Genomic DNA, 13673 nt, shown 5'->3' on the forward strand with positions numbered 1-13673 from the left:
GGGTCATTTCAGTCCAGCGCAGAGCAGTCTCAGATCAGTCTGGATACCTGAGAGTGTGACCAGAATGGCGGGACGTCTTCTTCTTCGAGCCTGTACACAAACAACATTAAGGCTGAGGAGCAATGTGGTGGCTAGACCGATCCACCGTGCCATGTCCTCAGGGAAAGGTACGTCTGTTTATCACCGAGAAAATAAGACTTTAAACCGCAAGTCAGGCACATGGGGTACGGTAAAACTCCCTGTCAGTGGTCATGAAGAAGGAGCTTGTCTTGTCTGTATTAAAGTTATTTTTTGTTTATTGCGCAGTTAAATGGCCTACAAGCTATATAAAATGCGACATCTGCAGTGCGATATTAGCTCGCTACGCTGTTGTTTTTGTTATTGAGAGGATAAATAAGATTTCATTTTGACAATATTAATACGCAGTAATAAATTCTCTGTTTGTGGTGCATTTATGTCATGTGGGGCGGTTATGTAGCACCGAAACATCAATAGCTTCCGCCTTAATGTAACTTTATAACGTTTGAATAAATAACATGAAGGTCATCTGGACATAAACTCGTGGAAGGCCTTTGATAGACCCACCTCCTCTGGCAGGCGTATTTTTGGTTTAATGCCAGTTTCCTGATATGGGACAGCAGCAGGGTGGAGTGGGTGGCTTCCTTTGCAGACGTGCAGTTTCACTTGCACTCAACTACACTGGCTGCCTGACTGTAATGTGCACACAGCACAACCAACATTTTTACATGCATTTACTTCCCATTAAAAAAAATGTTGGAGTTAAATACAATGTATTAACTAACAAAGCAATTTCATGTTGGCATTTAGGAATACCGACAGATGACGAACAGGCCACTGGATTGGAGCGGCGTGCCCTGCAGGCCCTTAAACAGGGGAAGGTAGGCTACTGTACAAACAACTTGAATACTGTGCTTGAACCTTACATGTACTTACCGCATATGAATACACATACAGGATCCCTACAGTATGCTGAAGCCCAAGGAGTATGCTGGTACCAAAGCGGACCCTCACATTGTGCCAAGCATTGGAAACCAAAGGATGGTGGGCTGCGTTTGTAAGTGATGTATATTAAAGAAACACCTCCAACATTTTCATTTTTATATCAATTTAGTAATTAGTGAGAATGCGACTGGGTGGGCCAATTTGGATTATACTGCACAAGTTGTGTGAGGTTTTTTTTGTGATGAAGTTTTGCAGTTCTGACCAATCTTCTACATTTTTGGGATTCTTTGTTCAGTCATAGTTTGCCCTTTAAAGCAAAGTACAATGATCTGTATGAATTACAAACCAGGGTAATCCAAATATAATCCTCTGCAGGTGAGGAAGACAACACTGCTATCGTGTGGTTCTGGCTTCACGAGGGAGACGCCCAGCGCTGTCCTTCCTGTGGTTCCCACTACCAGCTGGTCCACCATGAACTGCCCCACTGAAACTAAAATGACAAGCTCTGTACAAACAGGACAACACAGATGTCCGTATTTGCCTCCTTTATGGCCATATATTGCAATGTGTGCGCATAAATTATCATTAAAATGAACTGAACTCAATTTTCTTGATAGGAATCTTTTTTTAGTTTTTTTAATAAGGGAGCAAATCAACATCACTCATGCTGTGGCAAACAGCAAATTAGAGCCAAACTGCTAATTTGAGTGGTATTAAACTCAATAACATGTCATACAATGAATTGTGGAAAATGCTTGAATTTAATTGATTAATTAACTTTCAGCAATAATACCAAAAGGCCAAAAATAAGTTGAAATTATCAAATGATCCAGATGATTAAAAAAGCCTTGAACAACAGGACAGCATTTTATCCCCAGAGTAACTTACATTTATTTCAGTGGCTGTACTATTATGTGTGGATTGTTTAATGCTGACAGCCAATCAAATCCATTCAGGATCTAAAGCAAAAGCCTTGCACTCTCAAACAATTGTCACATTAGAACTTAAGTCAAACATAAAGAGTTAGTGTACATTGTCCTACTGCACAGGGGGTGTACACAACATCAGCGTCTCCTGTAAAATACTATATGAATCACTGCAGTAGTCATGCAGCAACCACTACCACAGTGGAGCTTAAAATGTTACTTTCTTTTGCGACTACTGCATTTTAATATATTTTACAGGTTTTTTTGTTGTTGTATGCATTCCCTGTAGTCCATGCCAGTAGTTTGCTTCATCCCACTTGCCATATCCAAACATGAATTAAATTATATCTACAAGATCAATATAAAATGTGAATCGACTTGTAATAAGAGCATAAAATACTGTAATGCAATGAGAAAAAGATAGCTGGAGAATGAAAGTCAAGATTACCTGTGATAGTCTAGACATCCAACTCTTAATTACTCCTATTTCCATGTGGCCTCCTCCTCTTTCCACCCAGTGTTCAATTTCTTACAGCAGAAGTCAGACTGCGAAACAAAACATTTGGGAATGTGGTTGCAGTCTGGACATGAAGTTCGAGGCATTTCTGTGTGCCATCAAGCGAGATTAAAGCCTTGATTGTGATCTATAGCCTGGAGAAGTTTATCACGGAGGTTTGCCAGACTCCTGTACTTGGGTAGGTCCAGCAGGTTGAAGCAGGTGTGTGCCACAGGTAGGTACTGCTCTCCTCCACCTGTGGGCTGGATCACCAGCTTCAGACTCTTCATGCCCAGAATGGGTATGCGGTCACTTCCTGTGAGGAACACTGTTGGGGAAAGAGATAAATATTTAATTTAAATCTGTCCAGGGACTACAGATGAAAAATAGCCTCTTGGCTAACTCTGGCACATTTACCAGAATGTAAATTAATGTGCACTGTCCCTGTTAAATAAAAAATAAACTTGTCCAGCTAAACACAAAACGCTGCGTAAGACTGCCGTGACGTCGTCTTCAATGCGAACCACAAAACCAAAACATCAGCTGTTAGCGCTCAGAGCTCACAGCTCCTCATATCTGTTCAGAAACTAGACAAAAGTTAAAGAAGTACGAACCACAGACTGTCTGCGTCATGGCGAATACAGTCGCTGGTTTATTTATGTCTGTAGGCCGTTGTTGTGAAGGCCCGTCCACACAGCAGCGTTAAAAAAATCTTGGAGGTGGGCGTGTCTGAAAGCTTGGGGATTTTTTGCGAGCAACGCGACCAACAACCAATCACATGAATCTCCCACCCCTGACATACAAAGCAAAAGACCCTGGGGATTTTATGCGAGCAATATATATATGTATAAACTCCCCAAACAGGCGAAAACCTACCAGTTTCTCCCGCTGTCTCTGCCACCTCCCTCCATGCCTGGTTCCTCCGGTTTGTATCCCGGTAAATAGTTACTGGTCGTAAAGAACCGGGTGATTTGCTACCGTAATTTTTCGTTTGGAATATGAGAAAATGAACTGTGGTATTTCTCTCCCAGCTTGCACACAGTTTTATTGGCTAGCGCTTGTACTGTCAGATTTGCATAAACGGGATTTGATTGGCTGACGCTTCCACCTCAGCTTCAAAAGTTGAACATTGCTCAACTTTTGAATCCTGAAAATCCTGGAAATCCTAGAAATCTTCGCTTTGCTTCCCCACAATGCAGTTCGGCGAAAAGCGAGGCAAAGTGAAGACGTTGGAAGACTTTTTTAACGCTGATGTGTAGACGGGCCGTGAGTGTGGACGGAGCATATGCAACGTTAGCTTAGCCTGATCGATCCGATCTCTATTCAGAAAAACACGCATTTTAAAAGGTTTTTCGCCTGCCGTCTTGTCTGCAGACCAGTATCAGTATGTTGTTACTTCGGCATCATTTTTAAACGTGTATTACAATTAAATCGCGGTAAAATATGTGCATTTTCGATTCTCTCTGACCATTCAGCAGTCGAGAGTGTTTACGTCACTAGTTTAGCATATTCAGCCCGGTTATTGGCCCGGTAAGAACCTCGATTTTGGAGGGCCAGAAAAAAGGTGAAAAAGTAGCCCTGAGCCGGAACTACCCCTAGTGGAAAAGCAAAAAAAAGCGGGGCTGGTTTGGCCCGGCCCGCTTAAACCGTGCTACACGCTGCAATGGAAAAGCGCCATTAGGTAGGTATCACTTACAAAGGAACTGCTTTTTCTTCTCTATAGGTAGACTGTGGAACACCTCCCAGAAGAGCCTGATGGTGGGGTGGTCCGCCCAGTACTCCCCTTTGTACTCAGTACTCTGAAGGGGGAAGACATAAGTTATTGGTAATATTTCAAATGGGATACTCAATATCAGTTTAGTTTGCATGTAAAACCATTTTTAAGTTTAAGGTTTCAAACATTTTGGGAAAATAACTTTCCAACAGGTAAGAGGAAACATTATTTGAGTTATAGAAACTTAATTTGTTCTTAAATGTTGGTGTCATACAAAACCCATAAATATGCCCTCTTTTACAAGGGTAGTTTGGAATCCCAGAGGCAAGAGAAAAGGTTATCTGAGCATCTGAAGTTTCACAAGTCCAAAAATAAAGAGCTGAAATATTTACATTGATCATTATATAAAAGAAGACCTTTTCGAGCTCCGTCCAGTCATAGTTGGTGTTCCCAATCACCATGGCTTGCAGTTCATTCGGCTGGAACAGCTCGAGAACTTTTCCACCGCACACCTTGTGGAAGCCCGCGTGGAAGCACTCAAACAGCGGGGCCACTGATGTGTTGAACACATAGTCTACGTACGCATTGACAAAGTCCTGTCTAGAGGAAGAAGAAAGGGATTTTAAAAAGTGAAATGCAATAGTTAATAATCAATATGAGCAGATTTTTTTTACAATTAAAAAAAAAAAAGATTAAAATGATTAAGCTGATTCCACCAAGATAACACATAAGGAGATTTACAAAACACATGGTATAATCGTTGTTTACTGCATCACCTACATATGGGGTGTTTCTCAATCGCGAGTAAAGCTAGTGCAGAGCCACTATTTCAAGCATACTACGTAATCAAGTGCCGCCGAAGTACTGTTCCAATGTCCAGCATACTTGGAATTCTACCGAACCCGGCGTACTTCGTTTGGAGAAATTTCGAGGCTGCACATGTGTAGACTCCGAGGTCTTAAAATCCCCACAATGCTTTGCACACGGACCAATTTCCCCAAATCTGTGGCGGAAAATGTAAGGCGGGGGCCTCTCATATGACGCACACCTGCACACTTGCTAGCCTGTTCCACTCTTTGTTTTCCGAATGCCAGGAAGTATTCTTGCCTCGCTTCTGAAGCAAGACGCTCGGAAGACATGTGCTATCAAGCAAGCGCACTCAAGATTGAGAAACACCCATGGTGTATGATGTATGACCTGTGAGTGGCATTGTTCCTGTCATCTAAATGTTACCGGGTCAACAATTTACCTGTTTGATTTATTGACATTGATGTCTTCGCCATTGGGTATTAATTCCAGGACCTCTGTAGCACCATAGTTCTCCTCTGTGATCTGTAAAAAAAAAAGGTAATATGTTTAGAGTTTGCCAGATGTGGGAAGTAATGGAGTACAAATACTTTGTTACTGTACTTAAGTACATTTTTCTGGTACCAGTACTTTACTCCACTACTTATTTCTCTGATGACTTTTTTATTTTTACTTACATTTTTAACACAAATACCTGTACTTTCCACTTCTTACATTTTCAAAACAGGCTCCTTATTTTAGTTTTAATCTGCGTTTGGTGGCGTGATCATTATTATTTAGAGTAATTGCGTGCCTATTGATTTGAACAAGATCCGTGTATCCATCATTTCCTGGTCTTCTCTAAAGAAGAGGGACCAATGAAAACTTTTATTCAGCTTCGAAACATTCATTAGCTAACAATGACATTATTGTTCTATTAATATAAAGGGAGGTCAGTTACTCTTTAAAACAGTTGGTAGTTATGGGTACTTTTTACTCAAGTACATTTCGAAGCCCATACTTCTTTACTTTTACTTGAGTAAAGAAGTTTAGTCAGTACTTCTACTTTTACCAGAGTATTTTTTAAACACGAGTATCTGTACTTCTACTTGAGTAAAGGATGTGTGTACTTTTGCCATCTCTGGAGTTTGCTGATATGGTATAGACCAGGGGTTTTCAAAGTGTGGGAAGGTGAGCCTCCCCTCAGAGAACATAATCACAGCCGCGCCCCCCCTCCCAATTATTATTGCTATTATTAATATTATTGTTGTTGTTGCTATAATGCAGGGGTATTACATTGCATTTCAAAGAGGTCCAGTAAGAGAACATGTCAAAAAATTCTCTGTTTTCGCTGTCTACCTTTCTCTTTTATGATTGGCTGAGTGTCACCTCCTTAAAACATTAATAGCTTTTTTAAACCTCTTTGTCTTTATGTTGAGGTTAAGGATGGCGGCTTCCTCAAACGTTGCACTCGGAGAGAAATATTTGAGACGGAGATGATGAACTGTTTAGCCCTTGGGCATGGTTTATTTTCCTCTGCACTGTGTGCATCCTTTCTCTCAGCCGAGATAACTTAGAATGCTACACAACACACACAGATCTGGTTAACACCCCCTCATTTACATATGACGCAAGCCTGCCCCATAGTGGTACAATAATAATACTACATCCCTACACATAATAGACATAATCTCTCTCTCTATATATATATATAAAACAACTGAAGATATATGCAAACATTTCCCTTAACAAAACACATTTTTAAAACATTTTAACATCGTGGATACATCCTATGCTCCCGGCAACACACTGAACGCCAACTTTGCCTCCGTATTACACTCACCCCTACTTCAGTGGGAACAATGAGTCTGCGTCTTTGATGCGCACAGGCGGGTGATGCGGGGATGCAATGGAGACAGAAACAAACGCAGATCCTCCTCTGGCTGCAGCCTTGACCGGTACTTGTTTTTTATCAATGCCAAAGTGGAAAATCCGCACTCACACAGGTAGGTGGAGGTGAAGGGAATGAGCACTTGAACAGCTTTTTTGGCGAGGTCGGGGAACTCGGTCTCCACAGACAGCCAAAAGTGAGCAAGTGACACTTTACTCGTCTTTTGTCTCAAGTCCATATTCGAGTTCAGCTCGAGTACAGCCTCTTCCTCTTGCATGGTCAGTCCATCACGGGGTGTCACTGGGAAAGAGAATGGATTTCTCACCCACTGATTTGCCAAGGTCTCCTCTCCAAAATACTCTCCAAATTGCTCACGCAACCCCTTCAAATGCGCAATGACCACCTGTTGTATGGAGTCCAGTTGCAGTCCTGCCCTCCCCACAACATCTGCCAACGTTGGGAACATTTCCACGGAGCCCCGTTCAACATGAGAACACCACAGGTCCAACTTTTTCCTGAATGCAGAGACCTGATCGTATGCCAAAAAGACATTGCACTCTTTGCCCTGCAGAGAGGTGTTCAACAGGTTTATCCGGTCAAATATATCGGACAGATAGGCCAACATTGCAACCCAGTTCATGTCCTCCATGTGCTTGACCAGTGGGGAGTTGATTTCGGTGAGGAAGAGGAGAACTTCCTCGCACAAATCACATAAGCGCCCATCTCATTGCAGAGGATGGAGAAGAGACGGGCATTCATGGAGCGTGATTTAATTAAGTTGACAATTTTTACTGCCTCATCCAGGACCGCATGCAGCTCTTTGGGCATCCTCTTGGTCGCCAAGGCCTGGCGATGGATGATGCAGTGGTTCCATACAGCGGCAGGGGCAACATCTTGCACCTTTTTTACCGGACCGCTGTGGCGACCTGTCATTGCTCTTGCGCCATCTGTACATATTCCACAACAGCCGCCCCAATCAATTTGATTCTCCTGCATGAAACCATTCAAAGCCTTGAAGATTTCTTCTGCTGTAGTGCGAGCTGGCAGAGGGTGACAAAATAAAAACTCCTCCTGGACACTGAGCTCTTTAATATAGCGCACATATGTCATTAGCTGAGCACAGTGAGTGACGTCGGTAGACTTGTCCAGCTGAATGGAGAAAAAAGGGCTCTCGCGAATACCGTCCAGCACCTGTTCCTTCACATCAGATGCCATGTCTGAGATGCGGCGCTGGATGGTATTGTCAGACATTGGGATCACATCTAGCTTGGCAGCAGCAGCTTCTCCCATCATTACTGAAACCATATCTTTAGCAGCAGGGAGGAGTAACTTTTCACCAATGTCGTGAGGTTTACCTGCCTTAGATATCCGTAACGCCACTCTGTATGATGCTTCAGTTGCCTTTGTATTCAAAGTGCTAAATGTGTTTATGACAGTTTTCTGTGACTGCAATTCTTGGAGCTTATGGTCAAAAAACTCCTGTGGCTTGGTCCCCAAACATGGGTGTTTCGTCTCAATATGACGCCGGAGTTTCCCAGGTCTCATACTGTCATTAGCTAGCACCTCGTTGCAGATAACACACTGTGGCAGTGGAGTGTCATCAGGACCGGTCCATGAAAATCCTAGCTTCAAATAATCATGGTCATACTTCCTCCGTTTTTTGGCAGGCGCTGTCTCCTCTCTCACTTTAGGTGACTTCACTAAAAATCTATCCATATTTTGCCGCTCGCATACATTTAGCCAGAGCCGTTATCTAGCTATATTTCACTATTTCTCTTTATTTTTTTCTGGCGGCCGCCCCTCCCCTGAAGCTCTCTGGCGCCCCCCAGGGGAGGCGCGCCTCACACTTTGAAAACCCCTGGTATAGACCAACTATTTATTTTAAACTTCATCCACCAAAGAGAGTATTTTTTTATTTTATTTTTAAGTACAACCTTACTGTAAAGTTCAAGCAGAAAGTGTCCTCAAGGTCGTCTTCTGTGTAGTCCAGTAAGTGCTGCAGACTCCTAGATAAAGAGACAGAAATGTTATACATTATTTTCTTCATTGGACATTTGGTGAGTCTTTTAATTAACATGCTCTGTGGTAATTAATTGCAGCATCTAAAGACTTTTAGACGCAGTTAGGAAAATACCATGGCACACTGACATTCATAAACATGATCTGACCTTCCCACATCTGACATGAGCTCCTTCAGATCCTCCAGTGTTGGCTTCTTCTTCAGGAGCTTCTTGTAAAGGGCCACGGGGAAGTTGAGCTCCACTATAGTGAGGTTGTAGATGGCCAGACCACAGACGATCCCGATGAGGTTGAACAGGTCGATGTCCTCAAAGGTCTGCAAGGGACAGTCAAAGGGTTAGTTAGAGCACAGAGTCAAGGTGTTTTCATTCATCTAAATACAGGCAAACAAAAAGGGAAATTGAGGAATGTGTGCTGTGTGTGGTAATAATCATGTTTTATTGTTTTATTTACCTCAAATAAAGGTTTTCACTTTTTTATTACGGTTTATTTTCTTCCTTCATTTGTGGGGAGGTTTTCTTATTTTGGGGGGATTTTTTGGATTGTATGCAGTCTTGTGAGTGTGCAAATATAATAAAATACTGGGTAGCTCCCATTATTTAAATAATCAATCCTCCTACAAATTCAGATTATACAGTATTTAAGAAAACTAAAATACTGTAAAAAATGCTAACAGGATATGTCATTACCTATTACCATTACTTATACATTCATAATACGACTACTTCAGTGTCCCCCTTTGCTGAGGGATGTTTAAGAGTCCACTTAACTACAGCCAGAGATATTATAGCTGCATGAGCATGCCAAAAGTGAACTAGAAAATGCATTTCCTGCTGAAAGTGCGTAAGAATGCTGTAAACTGTGTACATTTGTTGCTGAATTTAGCTGAAAATGCAGAAAAAGATGAATATGTCATTAGCTGAATGGTCTCTGTAGCTGCTTTTAGCAACAAAAACCAAGTAAGTGTGTTGCTGAACTTAGCGGAGAAATGCAGAAAAGTGAAATGATTTGAATCAAAATTGTTACAGCTCAAAAGCATTGCAATGACTTTGTTGAAAACTTGAAAGTGAAATGTTAAACTGGAAGAGTAGGAAAAATAGTGAAGAAGCTTCATATTTAAAAGAAAAGGTTTAAAAAAAGTATAAACAACAAAATGTATAGCCTCAATGTCCTGAAATAGCTGAATAAGTTAATAGTTGAATGGTTTTCTGCAGCTGAAAGTAGGCTGAAGGAGATATATATTAAATGTAAGTAGTAGTGAATGAATGTGTATTAAGAAGAGAAGAGAAAGTAAAAACGCTTTGAGAAGCATCAGAATATTTTAACTGCAAACCTTTGAAATAAAAGCATACGTCCAGTGGCGGTTCTAGACCAATTTGACAGGGGGGGGGCCAGGCTTGGGCCAGCTATTTTCTGAGGGGGGCTAAATGTTGAAGTGAAATGCAACAATCTGGTGCACTTTGAGCATAAAATGAATTTATGGATACAGCTCTCAACACTCAGATGAAAGGGAGCTGTATACTTTTCAATAATCCAAAAATCTTTGGAATATGATTACAACCAATAACAAATCATTTAAAGGTCCCATGTCATGCTTTTCCGGTTATTACCCGTCCCCTTGTGTGTTATGAAGGTTTTTCTGCATGTAAACGGTGTGCAGAGTCAAAATCCTTAAAGTACACCCTGTAGCGAGTAAAACTCTAACACAGAAAATACCTCCCCAAAACACCTCGTTGGTGAAACGTCATCATCAATTTGATTCTTCCGGGTACGTGCAATCCGTGGAGCCGTTACGTTACGCCCGCGGAGACGTTACGTTAAGCCCCCGCTGATTGGTCCAAATTTACCAATCCACACACACACTCAGTGCAGGCAGCTCTGCTGATTTCTCCTCCCTGGCTGCAGGCTGATAACAGACAGTTGGGATCGCGGCGAAATTCTCTCTGCAGACCCATTCTCCCAGCGTTTTCTTACTCAATATCAAGCCACACTTATTGTTTTTACTTCGGCTGGGACTTTGTGTGTGCTCAGGGTGAGTTTGGCTGTGTTTCGCTGTGTATCGCTAAACAATGAAACCACACCTCCACGGAGCTCAGCGCGATTCACAACGTGAACCGACCAATCAGAGCACACTGTGCTCACAGGGAGGGTGGGGGCTGGAGCTATTGGAGCTACAACAAGCCGTTAAAGGCAGAGAGTGAAATTCAGTGAATACACGTAGTTTACAGAGATGCTGTATGAGAAACCAAAGTGATTTTGGAAAATTGCACAATATAAATCTATTCTAGTATACCTCAACAATGGAATTATGATCAGTGGAAATGGCCATGAAATGGGACCTTTAAACTTGTTCATTCTTATCTTATGTTACCTAGTTAGCGTTCTTTCTTTTTATTTATGCATATTTTACTAATCACTCCCCTTTCAAACTGTTTTAAATTGTTGTTACTGTCCTATAGTAGTACACATTGGAATGATTTCTTACTTTATTTTGTACAACTATATGAAATAGATAAAGGTGTGCTCTCTCTAATGGGTCCGACTAGAATTACAAATATCGTTAGCTCCACCTATTCCGTCAGCCAAGAAATCGTTTAATAATCGTTTTTTTCCCTTTTCAGGGGGGCCACAGGGGGGTCCAAAGGCAGTGTTAGGGGGCACTGCCCCCCCCCCTAGAACCGCCCCTGCATACGTCGCCAATAATGTATAAAATATGTGGAACGTGTTGAAGTCAGTACGAAGTCTCCATCAGACAGAAAATAATAGGCTGAGACAGTCTGTTAAACTCCAGTCTGTGTGTTTGTGTTTGAGGTGACAACGTTATCAAACACCTGTGTGTGAGCCCAGAGATCAAAGGTTACCATGGTGATGTGCAGTGAAAGGAGAGCCTTTCCATTGTTCTGAATGAGAAATAAACTTCTTACATTTCTAACTATAGTTTAAAAACGCTGGCTGCTATCAGTAAAATGTCAAGAACAACAAGAACAACAAGAAGAACAACAAGAGGAACAACAAGAAAAACAACAAGAACAATAACAATAGTGGAATGCTGTAAACACCATTCGCCCTAATTACACAGTAAGTACCTTGTTTGAAAACCAGATGAGCCTGGACTCCTCATGGTAACGAAACATCCCATATTTTGGATCCAGCAACTCTTTCATGATCAGGAGGAAGAACTCCTTTCTGACGCCTCCAGCATCGACGGCCTCTTCTCCCACGAAGATCACCTGCCGTGAACGTCGCATACATTAGAGCATTGGCAGCACATTTGATGTTTCAATTGAAATGGCGACAACATTTGTAATATCAATTATAACAGCTTTGACCTTGAGGGGTCTCTTGTAGTCGACATTCTTGGACTTCCTGAGGACCTCCATGGTGTCTCCAACAATATTCTCCCTCCGAACGATGAGGATGAGGCACGGGTTGACTGATTCCACAGCTGGCATGAACATGGAGCTGAAGTTTTGCATCTGTGCCTGGTCCACTGCCATCTATAAAGAAAGAAAGGGGGAGGATGAATGATTGACACATTAATATGTTTCAACCATTCAGATACAGGCTCCTTATCACCTGCATCTGTATGACAGCGTCAGTCTGGAGCAGCGTGGTCTTTGCTTGGGCATCAAACACGAAGGGATACCTGCACAGAGTCACCACGCCATCTTGACCCTGAGGATACAGAGGCATAAATAAATGGTTCAAACTGGGGAATTAACCCAGACAAATGTAATTAAGTGAATTGTGGATCTGACATCAACAGCGGACTCACCAGTGGGTACATCTGCCTCTGAATCCATGTGACGTAGTCATTTCTGATGTCTATCAGGTCATCCAACTCATGGATGTAGAACTTATCGTACTCAATGATGTGTCCTGCTCTCTCGCTCACCTGAAACAACAGAAGAACTAGAGGTTCTAATTCGTCCCTACAGACCGCCAGAGGCGCTGCTTTCAGCACTGGATATGTCCATCGCACGCATGCGCAGTTCGAGTACCAATAACAACAAAGTCACCTGTGACCCACGTGACTATGGCTACATAGGCCGGCGTCATTAGTGGATCGGTTCTTTTTCATCTTCTCGCTTTGCGATAGTATCGCAGCTACATTCTTGTAGCCTACAGCGTTCAGGTTTGAACGTTTGATATGAGGGATTTCTCTGCAAGCAGCTGGCCGTGTGCAGCTTCGCGACTGACAGTCGGAGCTACGGGTTGTTAACGCGTCCTCCAGGAGCTGTGGCCAGCTGTGCGCTGTGCAGAGCCTCGACGGACAGGTTTGTGTCAACTTGTTGCTGGTGATGGCTGTGTCCCCGCACCCTCTCCCAGCTAAGTGGTCCTGATTGCTGTCTTATTTATTGTTTGGCTTATACTTTCTGGTGACGACAGTGTTCCCGCTTCCTCTCCCATAAAGTTTCCCTTATTATGCTCTTTTTGAAAGTTCTGCTTGTGGCGTTGTGCCCAAGCTATCATTAGCTTTGGGTCCCAGCTTTAGCTGCGTCTCATTCAATTTAGTATGGAAAGCCCAGTGTGCCATTATTTTGCCCGTTTTTTGTTTAGATGCAGAGAGTAAGGTAAGTACTGGCCATAGTTACTACTGTAACTACGGTCCTAGGCCATGTAAGCACTGGCCATGGTTACTACTGTGACCAAGGCCTATGGTTTTATGCGGGCTGTTCTATTCCATAGAAGCTAATTATCTGGTCTTAACATTTGTGTTTTGACTTGGTTGCTTGATTGTTAGCAGCACCTTGCGTGTACTGTTAAGCTTCATTATTTAACTCAGCCGGTGAGGGCAGTGCTCTCGCTCCCGCTCCCGGTAACGTATGGTTTTGATTGCAGTAGCGCTATATCGTTGTATTTACTGCTCCTAGTACT

At 42.5% G+C, this 13673-nt stretch overlaps 2 protein-coding genes across 3 annotated transcripts in view; one reads left to right on the top strand and one right to left on the bottom strand.

Annotated features, from left to right (window-relative positions):
- On the top strand, positions 1-1568 carry cox5b2 (cytochrome c oxidase subunit 5B2). The gene is made up of 4 exons (XM_079688717.1): positions 1-167; positions 829-899; positions 976-1075; positions 1339-1568. The coding sequence occupies exons 1-4, from the start codon at positions 65-67 to the stop codon at positions 1449-1451; spliced, it is 387 nt and encodes a 128-aa protein (XP_079544843.1). The 5' UTR covers positions 1-64; the 3' UTR covers positions 1452-1568.
- The window catches only part of herc4 (HECT and RLD domain containing E3 ubiquitin protein ligase 4), a 26573-nt gene continuing 14468 nt past the window's right edge, over positions 1569-13673 (bottom strand). The window contains exons 15-24 of one of the 2 annotated variants that reach the window (XM_079688715.1): positions 12571-12690; positions 12372-12470; positions 12125-12292; positions 11882-12025; positions 8945-9111; positions 8716-8782; positions 5349-5431; positions 4516-4699; positions 4082-4184; positions 1569-2713 (exon numbers count right to left, since the gene is read on the bottom strand). In XM_079688715.1, the coding sequence (XP_079544841.1) occupies positions 2505-2713; positions 4082-4184; positions 4516-4699; positions 5349-5431; positions 8716-8782; positions 8945-9111; positions 11882-12025; positions 12125-12292; positions 12372-12470; positions 12571-12690 (1344 nt within the window). In that variant the 3' untranslated portion in view covers positions 1569-2504. Of the gene's footprint in view, positions 2714-4081; positions 4185-4491; positions 4700-5348; positions 5432-8715; positions 8783-8944; positions 9112-11881; positions 12026-12124; positions 12293-12371; positions 12471-12570; positions 12691-13673 lie in introns of both variants that reach the window. The other variant, XM_079688714.1, reaches the window with a different exon arrangement.

This window comes from Notothenia rossii (genome assembly GCF_949606895.1).
Source record: "Notothenia rossii genome assembly, chromosome: 6".
NCBI lineage: Eukaryota > Metazoa > Chordata > Actinopteri > Perciformes > Nototheniidae > Notothenia > Notothenia rossii.